General features: G+C 33.1%; 2 protein-coding genes across 2 annotated transcripts in view; one reads left to right on the top strand and one right to left on the bottom strand.

Annotated features, from left to right (window-relative positions):
* Positions 1-14774, bottom strand: part of cv-d (vitellogenin-like lipoprotein) — a 63019-nt gene that overhangs the window by 14141 nt on the left and 34104 nt on the right. Inside the window, exons 14-17 of the mRNA XM_073975855.1 lie at positions 1965-2108; positions 1724-1900; positions 1414-1663; positions 1005-1353 (exon numbers count right to left, since the gene is read on the bottom strand). Coding sequence (XP_073831956.1) covers positions 1005-1353; positions 1414-1663; positions 1724-1900; positions 1965-2108 — 920 coding nt within the window. The remainder of the gene's footprint in view (positions 1-1004; positions 1354-1413; positions 1664-1723; positions 1901-1964; positions 2109-14774) is intronic.
* LOC141398533 (arginine kinase) lies at positions 5805-14665 on the top strand. The gene is made up of 4 exons (XM_073975882.1): positions 5805-6292; positions 6359-6609; positions 13350-14086; positions 14149-14665. The coding sequence occupies exons 1-4, from the start codon at positions 6284-6286 to the stop codon at positions 14511-14513; spliced, it is 1362 nt and encodes a 453-aa protein (XP_073831983.1). The 5' UTR covers positions 5805-6283; the 3' UTR covers positions 14514-14665.

Below are 14774 nucleotides of genomic sequence, written 5' to 3'. Positions count from 1 at the left end.
GAGGACCTCAGTAGAGGTCTTCTATAGAATAGAGGACCTCAGTAGAGGTCTTCTATAGAATAGAGGACCTATTCTATAGAATAGGGGACCTCAGTAGAGGTCTTCTATAGAATAGAGGACCTCAGTAGAGGTCTTCTATAGAATAGATGACCTCAGTTGATGTCTTCTATAGAATAGATGACTTCAGTTGAGGTCTTCTATAGTATAGATGACCTCAGTAGAGGTATTCTATAGAATAGATGACCTCAGTAGAGGTATTCTATAGAATAGATGACCTCAGTTGAAGTCTTCTATATTATAGATGACCTCAGTTGAGGTCTTCTATAGAATATATGACCTCAGTTGATCTTCTATCAGTTGGTCTTCTATGAGAAGGCCACTTGGTCTGCCCTAAAACATCTTTTGGTCTTCTGTGTGACGACTTTTTGTACTTCTAAATGCAGACCATATATCATCTATGGGAAAATTGTTTAGTCTTCTATGACTTATGGGGTCTTGAAAGATTTGTTGGCCCTTTATGAAGAAGACTCTTCGTATTCTATAAGTAGACCATTGTCTTCTATATGATCTTTTAGACTTCTTTCGAGGAGGACCTTCTATAAGAAGACGTTCTGATGTTTTATAGGAATACCTTCTGATATTCGCTAAGAAGATATTCTGGACCTCAATAAGAAGACCCTCTGGTCATTTGTAAGAAGACAGTGTGGTCCTCAATGAGAACACCTTCTGGACTTCTATAAGATTACCTTCTGGCATTCTATAAGAACTATTTCTGGCTTTCTATAAGACACCTTCTTGCCTTCTGTAAGAAGAACTTCTGGTCTACTATAAGAAATCCTTATGATCTATTCAAGCAGATCTTCTATCCTTTTATAAGAAGGCCCTCTGACCTTCTATAAGAAGACCCTCTGACCTTCCATACCCAATAAGAATACCTTCTCCTATTTTGCCTGTGGTTCTATCTGTAAAAATGTGTAAAGATTTACAAAATAACGTGGTCTTACCTAAAATCAAATTTATTTCCTTCCTCGGGATACTGATAGGGACTCTCTCGTACATTCACTGTCTTCTCATTGTCGTTCAGTGTTATCATAACGGGTGCCTTGTCATCGGTACTATTCGTCGACTTAAAGGTGAAATAATTGTCACCAATATACACGCGCAGACCATAATTCGAACTTAGGCTATTCTCGATGGAAGGCATTAGGAAGATGGCCATTTCACGCAGCGGGCTACAATCGGCAGCCAAAAGAGTTAGGCAATTTTCGGCCTTGGTTACCTTGTGGTAGTCAGCCAAATCAATGAGATAATCATCGAAACTGTTGACCATGCCATTGATGACCGAACAGGATCCTGGAAACATAAGGAAATTTCCAATGAACTGCCAAGGAAATAATTACAAGTCTAACTTACGTTTAACACCCGAATCATAGAGTATCTCATGTGAAGCATCATATTTGGAATCCAATTTTTGTATAAAAGGTATGTGATAAATGCGACGACGTACCCCATTAACTTCAATGGTTAACCAGAAATGATCATTGGGATAATTAATTGATAAGTGGATTTCTTTATTCATATCGAGACGTTCCACTTTGTCGTGGGAGAAGGATGAGACGAAATGATCCAGACGACTAGACCACAAATCAAACCAATCGGGCATCTGAAAATAAAAAAGCAATCAATGAATTTTCTTCCAAACCACCATCTGTTTGCTACTCACATTATTAAACTGTACATCCATATCGTATTTCGTCACCGATGTAAAGTTTTCAAAATTACTTCTCTTACAGTATTTCGATGTGGGTATTGGTGTGAATTTTAATACTTCCTTTGGACAAAAACCGGTGTCCGTTAGAGGATTATCGGACAATAGGAATTCTCGTGCACGATCCGAGGGCTAGAAATAAACCATAATGGAATTAATAGATTTATTCATGTGCTATTTTGTTTCAAACACTTACCCCAGCTCTACTATTGAATGTTATACTGGAACCTTCAACGGGACATTCATTGTCGGTTGTGGCATTACCGAATGTAATTAAACCCATCAATGTGTGAGGTCGTTTGGTAAACACCAGAGGAGCATAGGTGATGTTTATGCAGGCCTGAAAAAAGAAACACACAATAAATTTTTATGTTATTTGGGAAAAGATAATGTCTTGGATAAAACGGTCGGACATAGGATGACAATGAAAATAATATGTTGTTGGAGTGTACTGAACAAATGACCTCCTCTTCTATGAGAAGAACTCCAGATCCCCTATGAGAGAACCTCTAAAGTCTTCTATGAGGGCATGTTTTCTGTGAGATGGCCTACAAGTTTTCTGTGATAAGACCTCTAAGCCTTCTATGAGAATAATTCCAGGTCTTTTATGACAATAACTCCAGGGCTTCTATGGAAAGAACTCCCTGGCAGAAAAAGTCTTCTAAGAGGTTTTCTATGAAAGACTTCCAGTTCTTCTAATAGAAGGTCTTCTATAAGAGGACATAAACGTCTTTAATGAGAAGACCCTAGGTCTTCTATAAAAAGGTATACAGGTCTTCTATAAAAATACCTACAAACCTTATTGAGAAGACCTACAGATCTTCCATTTTCTACCAAAAAGATATCCAGGTCTTCTATGAGAAAATTTGAAGATCTCCTCATAGAAGAACAGGAATTCCTGGGGCCCTTTTTAAGAAGACTTAGAGGTATTTTCTGGGAAGAACTTCATATCTGCTATGAGAAAAAACACCAAGTCTTTTGGTAGACTTCTGTGAAAAGCCCTTTCTGCGGGTCTTCTCCGAGAAAAAAAATCCAGGATTTCTCCAGGTCTTTTGTGAGTAGACCTCCAGCTCTTCTGCGAGAAGACCGTCAGCTCTTCTTCTGAAGACTTACTGCTCTTCTCTGAGAATACCTTCAACTATTCCATGAGAATTTCTCCTGCTCTCCTGTGGTAAGATTTTCTTGTTCTCTTCTCTTTCTCTATGTCCTTAGAAATTTAACATGTGAATCCTGACCAGTGCATTCTACTCAGAATTTTATATATAAATATCTTTGTGGCTGTGTACAACAACAACTAGAAATAATGACGACTGAAAAGTGGGAAATCATGGACATGACAACCACAACTAGGCTGTTTAGCATTACAGTGGCGTGTTTTTGGTATTACAAGGCTGAGAAGGGCCTTTTTTTGTAATGGACAGTTTTAGGTTAGACAAAATTCAAATACATACATACATATGTCTGTATGCCCGTGTACGTATGTATGTTTCTTCAAAGGATTTCAAAGACAAGCGTATTTGGGCCAAGCAGACATTGCAACAGCCGTTGTCTACATTGATATCACCATGACACTAATAAGGACAGAAAACGCACGCTCGCACACATCACTTTGGAAAAACAACCCAACATCAACATTACAATGTCATGATATGGGAGAGAAAGGAAATTACGCCTAAGTATACAAGTACAAAAGACAACAACAACAACAAATAGTCGGACTTACATATAATGCACGAACATACTTATACTTATGAATGAATGGAAACTATATAAATTGTATGGAACAGTGGGTTAAAAGGTATTGTCAATGAAATCTTAAATTCATCACAGCTGAATTGTGATAGTTAATAGGCATAATTGTTGTAAGCAACAAAGAATGAAGTTTTCTGTTAAAAAAACAAAATTCTGCTTAGCTGAATATAATTCAGAGAGGGGAAAATTCTAGTAGAAATAGCAAAATATAGTTTCCTGAGTGATAATTTCAATTCAGCTTAGCTGAATGCAAGTTTATACTGAGAAGCTTTAATTTTGTTTGGGTGATTATATTTTTCTGTAAGGAATACTTCAATTCAGCTTGGCTGAATGTACATTTTTTATGAGAAAACTTCATTTCAGCATAGCTGAATATAATTTTCTACAAGAAAACTTCATTTCAGCAGGGCTGAATATAATTTCCTATAAGAAAATTTCAATTCAGAAAAGCTGAAAATAATTGTGTTTAAGAAAACTTCAATTCAGCATAGCTGAATATAATTTTATATAAGAAAACGTCAATTCAGCATAGCTGAATATAAATTTTTATAAGAAAACTTCAATTCAGCGTAGCTGAATATAATTTTCTATAAGAAAACTTAAATTCAGAATAGCTGAATATAATTTTCTGTTATGAATCTTCAATTCAGAATAGCTGAATATAATTTTCTATAAGAAAACTTCAAATAAGCATAGCGGAATATAATTTTTCTGTAAGAACATCTCAATTCAGAATAGCTGAATGCATTTTTCCGTAAGAAAACTTCAATTCAGGATAGCTGAATATAATTTTCTATAAAAAAACTTCAACTGAAATTAGCTGAATATAATTTCTTATAAGAAAACTTCAATTCAAAACGGACGAGTATAATTTCCATAATTTTCTATAAGAAAACTTCAATTGAGGATAGCTGACTATAATTTTCTATAAGAAAATTTCAATTCAGCATAGCTGAATATAATTTTCTATAAGAAAATCTCAATTCAGAATAGCTGAATGTATTTTTTCGTAAGAAAACTTCAATTCAGCACAGATGAATATAATTTTCAATAAGAAAGCTTCAATTCAGGATAGTTGAATATAATTTTCTATAAAAAAACTTCAACTGAAATTAGCTGAATACAATTTCTTATAAGAAAACTTTAATTCAGAATAGATGAATATAATTTTCCATAAGGAAACTTCAATTCAGCTTAACTGAATATAATTTTCTATAAGAAAACATCAATTCAGCGTAGCTGAATATAATTTTCTATAAGAGAACTTCAATGGCTGAATATAATTCTATAAGAAAACTTCAATTCAGCACAGCTGAATATAATTTTATCTAAGAAAACTTCAATTCAGCATAGCTGAATAAAATTTTCTATAAGAAAACTTCAATTCAGAATAACTGAATATAATAAGAAAACTTCAATTCAGCATAGCTGAATATCATTTTTTATAAGAAAACTTCAAATAAGCATAGCTGAATATAATTTTCTAAAAGAAAACCTCAATTCAGAATAGCTTAATATAATTTTCTATAAGAAAACTTCAATTCAGCATGGCTGAATATAATTCTATAAGTAAACTTCAATTCAGCACAGCTGAATATAATTTTATATAAGAAAACTTCAATTCAGCATAGCGGAATAAAATTTTCTATAAGAAAACTACAATTCAGTATAGCTGAATATAATTTTCTAGAATAAAACGTCAATTCAGCATAGCTGAATATAATTTTCTATAAGAAAACTTCAATTCAGAATAACTGAATATAGTTTTCTATAAGAAAACTTCAAATAGGCATAGCTGAATATAATTTTATATAAGAAAGCTCCAATTCAGAATAACTGAATATAATTTTTTATAAGAAAACTTAAATTCAGCATAGCTGAATATAGTTTTCCATAAGAAAACTTCAATTCAGCATAGCTGAATATAATTTGCTATAACAAAACTTCAATTTAGCATAGCTGAATATAATTTGCTATAAGAAAACTTCAATTCAGCATAGCTGAATATAATTTTCTATAAGAAAACTTCAATTCAGAATAGTAACATAACAATTGAGCATAGCTGAATATATTTTTAGAAGAAATCTTAATCTTTTTGACATTCACTGTGCATTACAATAGCCCCCATTGACCCCCGCTTCCATCAACTATTTTAGAATACTTAGAACCCAATGAATACCATTGTAATAATTGCAACTATGGTTGTTCTACAACAACAATAGATACCAAAAATAAAAAAGACAACAACAACCAACCGCATGTTTTCTTTCCTGCCATCCATCCATTTGCGATGCAAGCAAGGAGCTGTTTACCATTAACAAACTTGGCCCACCAAACCAACCAACCAACAGTTGTAGTGAACTTGTCAAAACGTTTAAAACACAACGAAGTGTGCTGCGGCATTATTTACCGTTGCATATGAAGTGATTTCGGATTTTTCCACTACAATTATGAATGGGATATGAAAGTGAAGTGAAATAGACAAAAACCAAGGAAACAACGCAATCAGCCACCAAACTCAAACGCACAATCCACAATCGTCGTAGTCCGTCCGTAACCATCAACAACCAACCATTCATTATTTTCGAAATACTAAGGACGTTTGATCAATAGTTGCGTGTTTTGTCAAGGGAGTTTTGAAAAATTATACAAAAACACAGTAACAAATGCTAAATTAATTCTTTTTTGAAGTTTTCAAAAGCTGTTGTAAATAAATTTTGTGAATTTTTATTACAAAAACTGGGAAAGAAAAAAATTTAAAACATGTCCTCGGTAAGTTTCTTAATTTTATTTTTATTATTTCTGCACTAAAACCGACTTCTTATTACTGCCATTTAGATTGAATCAAAACGTGTCCAGTATCGTAAATATTTGGAACGGGCTGGGGTCATTGATGCCCTCAGTAAGGCCTTGATAAAACTCTATGAGGAACAAAATAAACCCGAAGATGCCATACGTTTTGTGAGGAAATTTATGTGTGAATCATGTCCCGATGATACCCAATTTGATGCCATGAAAGCCGATTTGGAGGAAGCCCATAAGACAATAGCTAAATTGGAACAGGACTTGGAGAGATTGCGATCACAAATGTAAGTTTTTCGAAAGTAAATCGTAAAGAAATGGAGACAATGCGAAGTTGGATAACGTAGATGCAGTTGCTATTGGATAGTGTAGATACATTATCCATGTTATAAGGAAAAACGTAGAAACGTTATCCAGATACGTTATCCATTATTTGGATAACTTAAATAATTAATTATTCATGTTGCTTGGATAACTTAGATAATTACCCACGTTATTTAGGCAATTCATATGCATTGTCCATGGTATTCGGAGAAACATACCCAGCAAACCAAAATCGGAAGAAACATCAGAGTTCGGACCGAATTCGGTCCGAAAGTCGGATGAAACGTCCGAGTTCGGATCCGAAATCGGTCCGAACTCTGTCCGAAAGTCATATGGCGTGGTTGACGTGTTCTCTGACCGAAATTCGGATGAAAATCGGATGTTTTAGCCGACTTTCGGACCGAATTCGGTCCGAACTCTGATGAACTGTCGTATAAATTTCTGATTTATTTACCGACTATCGGGCAGATATCGGTCCGAATTCGGAAGTAAAATCTTATGACATTCGAAAATGTTTGTCGACTTTCGGACCGAATTTGGTCCGAAGTCAGATGAACTATCGTATGAACTTCTGATTTATTTACCAAATTTGTTCTCCGATACAAAAATTAAATCCCGAGCACTCAATTTTTCGTTCGTACTGCATCAACAATTACACTTTCTTTTCTCTCTGCTTATTTACACTTAATTTTGCCAAAGCATCACAAGAGAAAATAGAAAAATTCCCTTCAGAGAGGGAGAGAGAGGACGGGAAAAGTTCGTCAGACTAGTCGGACAGAGTTCGGACCGAAGTCGGTCAGACGCGTCGGAAAAAACTTCCGACTTTGAGCAGACGCGTCGGACGTCCGATATTGTGTTTGCTGGGTAGATACATTATTCACTTTATCAACGGTATTCGGAGAATATAGATAAATTATCCACGTTATTTGTATAGCACAGATACATTATTCACGTTATCTGGGTAAGGTAGATACATTATCCATGTTATTTTGATAACGTAGATACATTATCCACGTTATTTAGGTAACGTAGACAGATTATCCACGTTGTTTAGATAACGTAGATACTTTATCCACGTTATTTAGATAACGTAGATACATTATCCACGTTATTTAGATAAAGTAGGCACATTATCCACACTGTTTAGACAACGTAGATACTTTATCCACGTTATTTAGATAACGCAGATACATTATCACCGTTATTTAGATAACGTAGATACATTAACGACGTTATTTAGATAACGTAGATACATTAACGACGTTATTTAGATGACGTAACTACATTAACCATGTTATTTAGCTGACGTAGACATATTATACACGTTATTTTGATAAAATAGATAAATTATCCACGTTATTTGGATAACGTAGATATATAATCCACGTTTTTTGGATAACGTAGATCCATAATCCACGTTATCTAGATAACGTAGATACATTATCCACGTTATTTAGATAACGTAGACAGATTATCCACGTTGTTTAGATAACGTAGATACTTTATCCACGTTATTTAGATAACGTAGAAAAATTATACACGTTATTTGGATAACGTAGATACATAATCCACGTTAGTTGGATAATGTAGATACATAATCCACGTTATTTAGATAACGTAGATACATTATCCACGTTATTTAGATAACGTAGATAAATTATCCAAGTTATTTAGATAACGTAGATACATTGTCCACGTTATTTGGATAACGTAGACACATTATCCACGCTATTTAGATAACGTAGATACATTATCCACGCTATTTAGATAACTTAGATACATTATCCACGTTATTTAGATAACGTAGATACAATATCCACGTTTTGGATAACGTAGATACATTATCCACGTTATTTAGGTAACGTAGATAAATTATCCAAGTTATTTAGATAACGTAGATACATTGTCCATGTTATTTAGATAACGTAGATACATTATCCATGTTATTTAGATAACGCAGATACATTATCCATGTTATTTAGATAAAGTAGATAAATTATACACGTTATTTTGATAGAGCAGATAAATTATCCACGTTATTCGGAATATTATCCACGTTATTTGGACAACTTAGATAAATGTTCCGCGTTATTTAGATAACGTAGATGCATTATCAACGTTTAGATAACGTAGATACATTATCCACGTTGTTTAGATAACTTATAAAATTTATCCACGTTATTTAGATAACTTAGATACAATATACACGTAATTTGGATAACATAGGTACAATATACACGTTATTTAGATAACGGAGATACATTGTCCACGTTATTTGGATAACGTAGATACATTATCCACGCTATTTAGATAACTTAGATACATTATCCACGTTATTTAGATAACGTAGATACACATTATTTAGATAACGTATATACATTCTCCACGTTATTTGGATAACGTAGATACATTATCCACGTTATTTTGAAAACGTAGGTACACTATCCACGTTATTTAGATAACTTAGATACATTATCCACGTTATTTAGATATCGTAGATAAATTATCCACGTTATTTAGATAACGTAGATATATTATCCACGTTATTTAGATAACTTAGATACATTATCCACGTTATTTAGATATCGTAGATAAATTATCCACGTTATTTAGATAACGTAGGTACATTATCCACGCTATTTAGATAACTTAGATACATTAACCACGTTATTTAGATAACTTAGATACATTATCCACGTTATTTAGATAACGTAGGTACATTATCCACGCTATTTAGATAACTTAGATACATTACCCACGTTATTTAGATAACGTAGATACATTATCCAAGTTATTTGGATAACGGAGATACATTATCCACGTTATTTAGATAACGCAGATAAATTATCCAAGTTATTTAGATAACGTAGATACATTGTCCACGTTATTTGGATAACGTAGACACGTTATCCATGCTATTTAGATAACTTAGATACTTTATCCACGCTATTTAGATAACGTAGATACATTATCCACGCTATTTAGATAACTTAGATACATTATCCACGTTATTTAGATAACGTAGATACATTATCCGCGTTATTTAGGTAACGTAGATACATTATCCACGTTATTTAAATAACGTATATACATTATCCACGTTATTTAGGTAACGTATATACATTATCCACGTTATTCGGAAAACTATCCACTTTCTTTGGACAACTTAGATAAACTATCCAAGTTATTTAGATAACGTAAATAAATTATCCTAGTTATTTAGATAACGTAGATACATTGTCCATGTTATTTAGATAACGTAGATACATTATCCATGTTATTTAGATAACGCAGATACATTATCCACGTTATTTGGATAACGTAGACACGTTATCCATGCTATTTAGATAACTTAGATACATTATCCACGCTATTTAGATAACGTAGATACATTATCCACGCTATTTAGATAACTTAGATACATTATCCACGTTATTTAGATAACGTAGATACATTGTCCACGTTATTTGGATAACGTAGACACGTTATCCATTCTATTTAGATAACTTAGATACATTATCCACGTTATTTAGATAACGTAGATACATTATCCACGTTATTTGGATAACGTAGATACATAATCCACGTTATTTGGATAATGTAGATACATAATCCACGTTCTTTATATAACGTAGATACATTATCCACGTTATTTAGATAACGTAGATAAATTATCCAAGTTATTTAGATAACGTATATACATTATCCACGTTATGTAGGTAACGTATATACATTATCCACGTTATTCGGAAAACTATCCACTTTCTTTGGACAACTTAGATAAACTATCCAAGTTATTTAGATAACGTAAATAAATTATCCACGTTATTTAGATAACGTAGATACATTATCCACGTTATTTAGATAACGTAGATAAATTATCCAAGTTATTTAGATAACGTAGATACATTGTCCACGTTATTTGGATAACGTAGACACGTTATCCACGTTATTTAGATAACTTAGATACATTATCCACGTTATTTAGATAACTTAGATACATTATCCACGTTATTTAGATAACGTAGATAAATTATCCAAGTTATTTAGATAACGTAGATACATTGTCCATGTTATTTAGATAACGTAGATACATTATCCATGTTATTTAGATAACGCAGATACATTATCCATGTTATTTAGATAAAGTAGATAAATTATACACGTTATTTTGATAGAGAAGATAAATTATCCACGTTATTCGGAATATTATCCACGTTATTTGGACAACTTAGATAAATGTTCCGCGTTATTTAGATAACGTAGATGCATTATCAACGTTTAGATAACGTAGATACATTATCCACGTTGTTTAGATAACGTAGATACATTATCCACGTTGTTTAGATAACTTATAAAATTTATCCACGTTATTTAGATAACGTAGGTACATTATCCACGCTATTTAGATAACTTAGATACATTACCCACGTTATTTAGATAACTTAGATACATTATCCACGTTATTTAGATAACTTAGATACATTATCCACGTTATTTAGATATCGTAGATAAATTATCCACGTTATTTGGATAACGTAGATATATAATCCACGTTATTTGGATAACGTAGATCCATAATCCACGTTATCTAGATAACGTAGATACATTATCCACGTTATTTAGATAACGTAGACAGATTATCCACGTTGTTTAGATAACGTAGATACTTTATCCACGTTATTTAGATAACGTAGAAAAATTATACACGTTATTTGGATAACGTAGATACATAATCCACGTTATTTGGATAATGTAGATACATAATCCACGTTCTTTATATAACGTAGATACATTATCCACGTTATTTAGATAACGTAGATAAATTATCCAAGTTATTTAGATAACGTAGATACATTGTCCACGTTATTTGGATAACGTAGACACATTATCCACGCTATTTAGATAACGTAGATACATTATCCACGCTATTTAGATAACTTAGATACATTATCCACGTTATTTAGATAACGTAGATAAATTATCCACGTTATTTAGATAACGTAGATAAATTATCCAAGTTATTTAGATAACGTAGATACATTGTCCACGTTATTTGGATAACGTAGACACGTTATCCATGCTATTTAGATAACTTAGATACATTATCCACGCTATTTAGATAACGTAGATACATTATCCACGCTATTTAGATAACTTAGATACATTATCCACGTTATTTAGATAACGTAGATACATTATCCGCGTTATTTAGGTAACGTAGATACATTATCCACGTTATTTAAATAACGTATATACATTATCCACGTTATTCGGAAAACTATCCACTTTCTTTGGACAACTTAGATAAACTATCCAAGTTATTTAGATAACGTAAATAAATTATCCTAGTTATTTAGATAACGTAGATACATTGTCCATGTTATTTAGATAACGTAGATACATTATCCATGTTATTTAGATAACGCAGATACATTATACATGTTATTTAGATAAAGTAGATAAATTATACACGTTATTTTGATAGAGCAGATAAATTATCCACGTTATTCGGAATATTATCCACGTTATTTGGACAACTTAGATAAATGTTCCGCGTTATTTAGATAACGTAGATGCATTATCAACGTTTAGATAACTTAGATACAATATACACGTAATTTGGATAACATAGGTACAATATACACGTTATTTAGATAACGGAGATACATTGTCCACGTTATTTGGATAACGTAGATACATTGTCCACGTTATTTGGATAACGTAGATACATTATCCACGCTATTTAGATAACTTAGTACATTATCCACGTTATTTAGATAATTTAGATACACTATCCACGTTATTTAGATAACGTAGAAAAATTATACACGTTATTTTGATAAACCAGATAAGTTATCCACGTTATTTGAATAACGTAGATACATTGTCCATGTTATTTGGATAACGTAGATAAGTTATCCACGTTATTTGAATAACGTAGATACATTGTCCACGTTGTTTGGATAACGTAGATACATAATCCACGTTATTTAGATAAGGTAGATACATTATCCACGTTATTTTGATAAAGCAGATAAATTATGCACGCTATTTGAATAACGCAGATACATTATCCACTTTATTTGGCTAACGTAGAAACATTATCCACTTTATTTATATAACGTAGATGCATTATCCATGTTATTTAGCTAACGTAGATACATTATCCACGTTATTTAGATAACGTAGATAAATTGTCCACGTTATTTAGATAACGTAGATAAATTATCCACGTTATTTTGATAACTTAGATAAATTATACACGTTATTTTGATAACGTAGATACATTATATACGTCATTTGGGTGAAGTAGACACATTATGCACGTTATCTGAATAACATAGATACATTATCCACCTTACTTGGATAGCATAGATACATTACCTAAGTTATTTGGATAACGTATATACATTATCAACGTTATTTGGATAACATAGATACATTATCCACGTTATTTGGATAACGCAGATACATTATCCACGTTATTTGGATAACATAGATACATTATCCACCTTATTTGCATAACGTAGATACATTATCCACGTTATTTGCATAACGTAGATACATTATCCACGTTATTTGGGTAACGTAGATACATTATCCATATTATCTAGATGGCCTACGTACTTATGAATGCTTTTAAGATAACATAGATAAGCTCTCCACTTCGAATAAAAAACAAAAATTCCCCTCTTTGTAGCAAAAAATCCCCCGAAGAGGTTGCCGAACTTCTGGAAGAAGGTTTCAAGCAGCTCGTCGAGGATGAAGAACACGCAGCCTCATTGCTGCGCAAATATTTAACACGAGAAATACTGGATGAATATAAGGGTGTATTCACTTCGCCACCCGTTGAATCATCGCTTTTGGATTGTGTACAATCTGGTTTCAATCATCATGATTCTGCTTGTGGCCTTTATGCTGCCGATCCAGAATGTTATGATGCCTATACGAAATTATTTGATCCCCTTATACGTGATTATCATGGTCAGCTGGATAATGATAAAGAACAAATACAACCGGATACTGATTTTGGCAACGCCGATGAAATTGAGAATTTAGATCCTGAGAGAAAATATATCAAATCGACAAGGATTCGAATTGCACGAAACATTGAAGGTTATCCATATTTTGCAAAATTGAGTGAGAAACAATTCAATGAAATCGAAAATAAGGTGAAGGCAGCCACCGAGGGGTTTGATGGCGAATTGACAGGGGCCTATTTCACTATGGATGATATTAGTGCGGAAACTCAGGCGGAAATGGTGGCACGTCATATTCTATTTAAGCGAGGTGATGAATATTTGAAGTCTGCCGGGTGTTATCGTTTTTGGCCAATTGGTCGTGGCATATTTCATAATCCATCGGAAACGTTTTTGATTTGGGTCAATGAGGAGGATCATTTGCGTATTATCTCCATGTCAAAGTGTGGAGATTTGGGTGAGTTATCAAGGAGAGGTTTTGGGATATTGGGAGATATTAAATGCATGTATTTCTTTTAGGTGATGTTTATAACCGCCTGGTCAAGGGTCTGCAGGAATTGGAAAAAACCTTAACATTTGGTCGCCATCCACGTTATGGCACCTTGACTGCATGCCCAACCAACTTGGGCACCACCCTTAGAGCTTCGGTCCACATACGTTTGCCTTTGCTCTCCAAAGATGAGGAACGTTTAAAGACATTGACAAATGAATTGAATCTTCAGATACGTGGTACCGGAGGCGAACACACGGCCACTGTGGATGGTGTTATGGATATTTCAAATCGTCGTCGTTTAGGTTTTACCGAATTCGAATTGGTAAAATCCCTGCAAGAGGGTATTATAACGTTGATCAAGGCTGAACAAGAATTGGAGGCGAAAGCATAATGAGGACTCGGCAATGGAGAGGATGTGGGGTTATTAAACCGCCCATTTGTTACAATCATTCTTAGATAAATATTAATTATTATTTTTTCTTTAAATAATAAATTTATGTTTTAAATGAAAGAAATGCCATGGAAGATGGGATACATAGTTAATCGAAAGACTTATGAACATTTTCATGTAATTTTTAAATTTTCAAGATAAATTTGTAAGGTTCTCTTTCTTTTATAGTCAGCCATTGAGAGTTCATCAGGTTAAACTGCA

Source organism: Musca autumnalis, unplaced genomic scaffold, assembly GCF_047663935.1.
Source record: "Musca autumnalis isolate F117 unplaced genomic scaffold, ASM4766393v1 scaffold_1, whole genome shotgun sequence".
In the NCBI taxonomy this organism is placed as follows: domain Eukaryota; kingdom Metazoa; phylum Arthropoda; class Insecta; order Diptera; family Muscidae; genus Musca; species Musca autumnalis.
The sequence above is the reverse complement of the archived record's forward strand: the minus strand, read 5'-3'. Positions and strand labels throughout refer to the sequence as shown.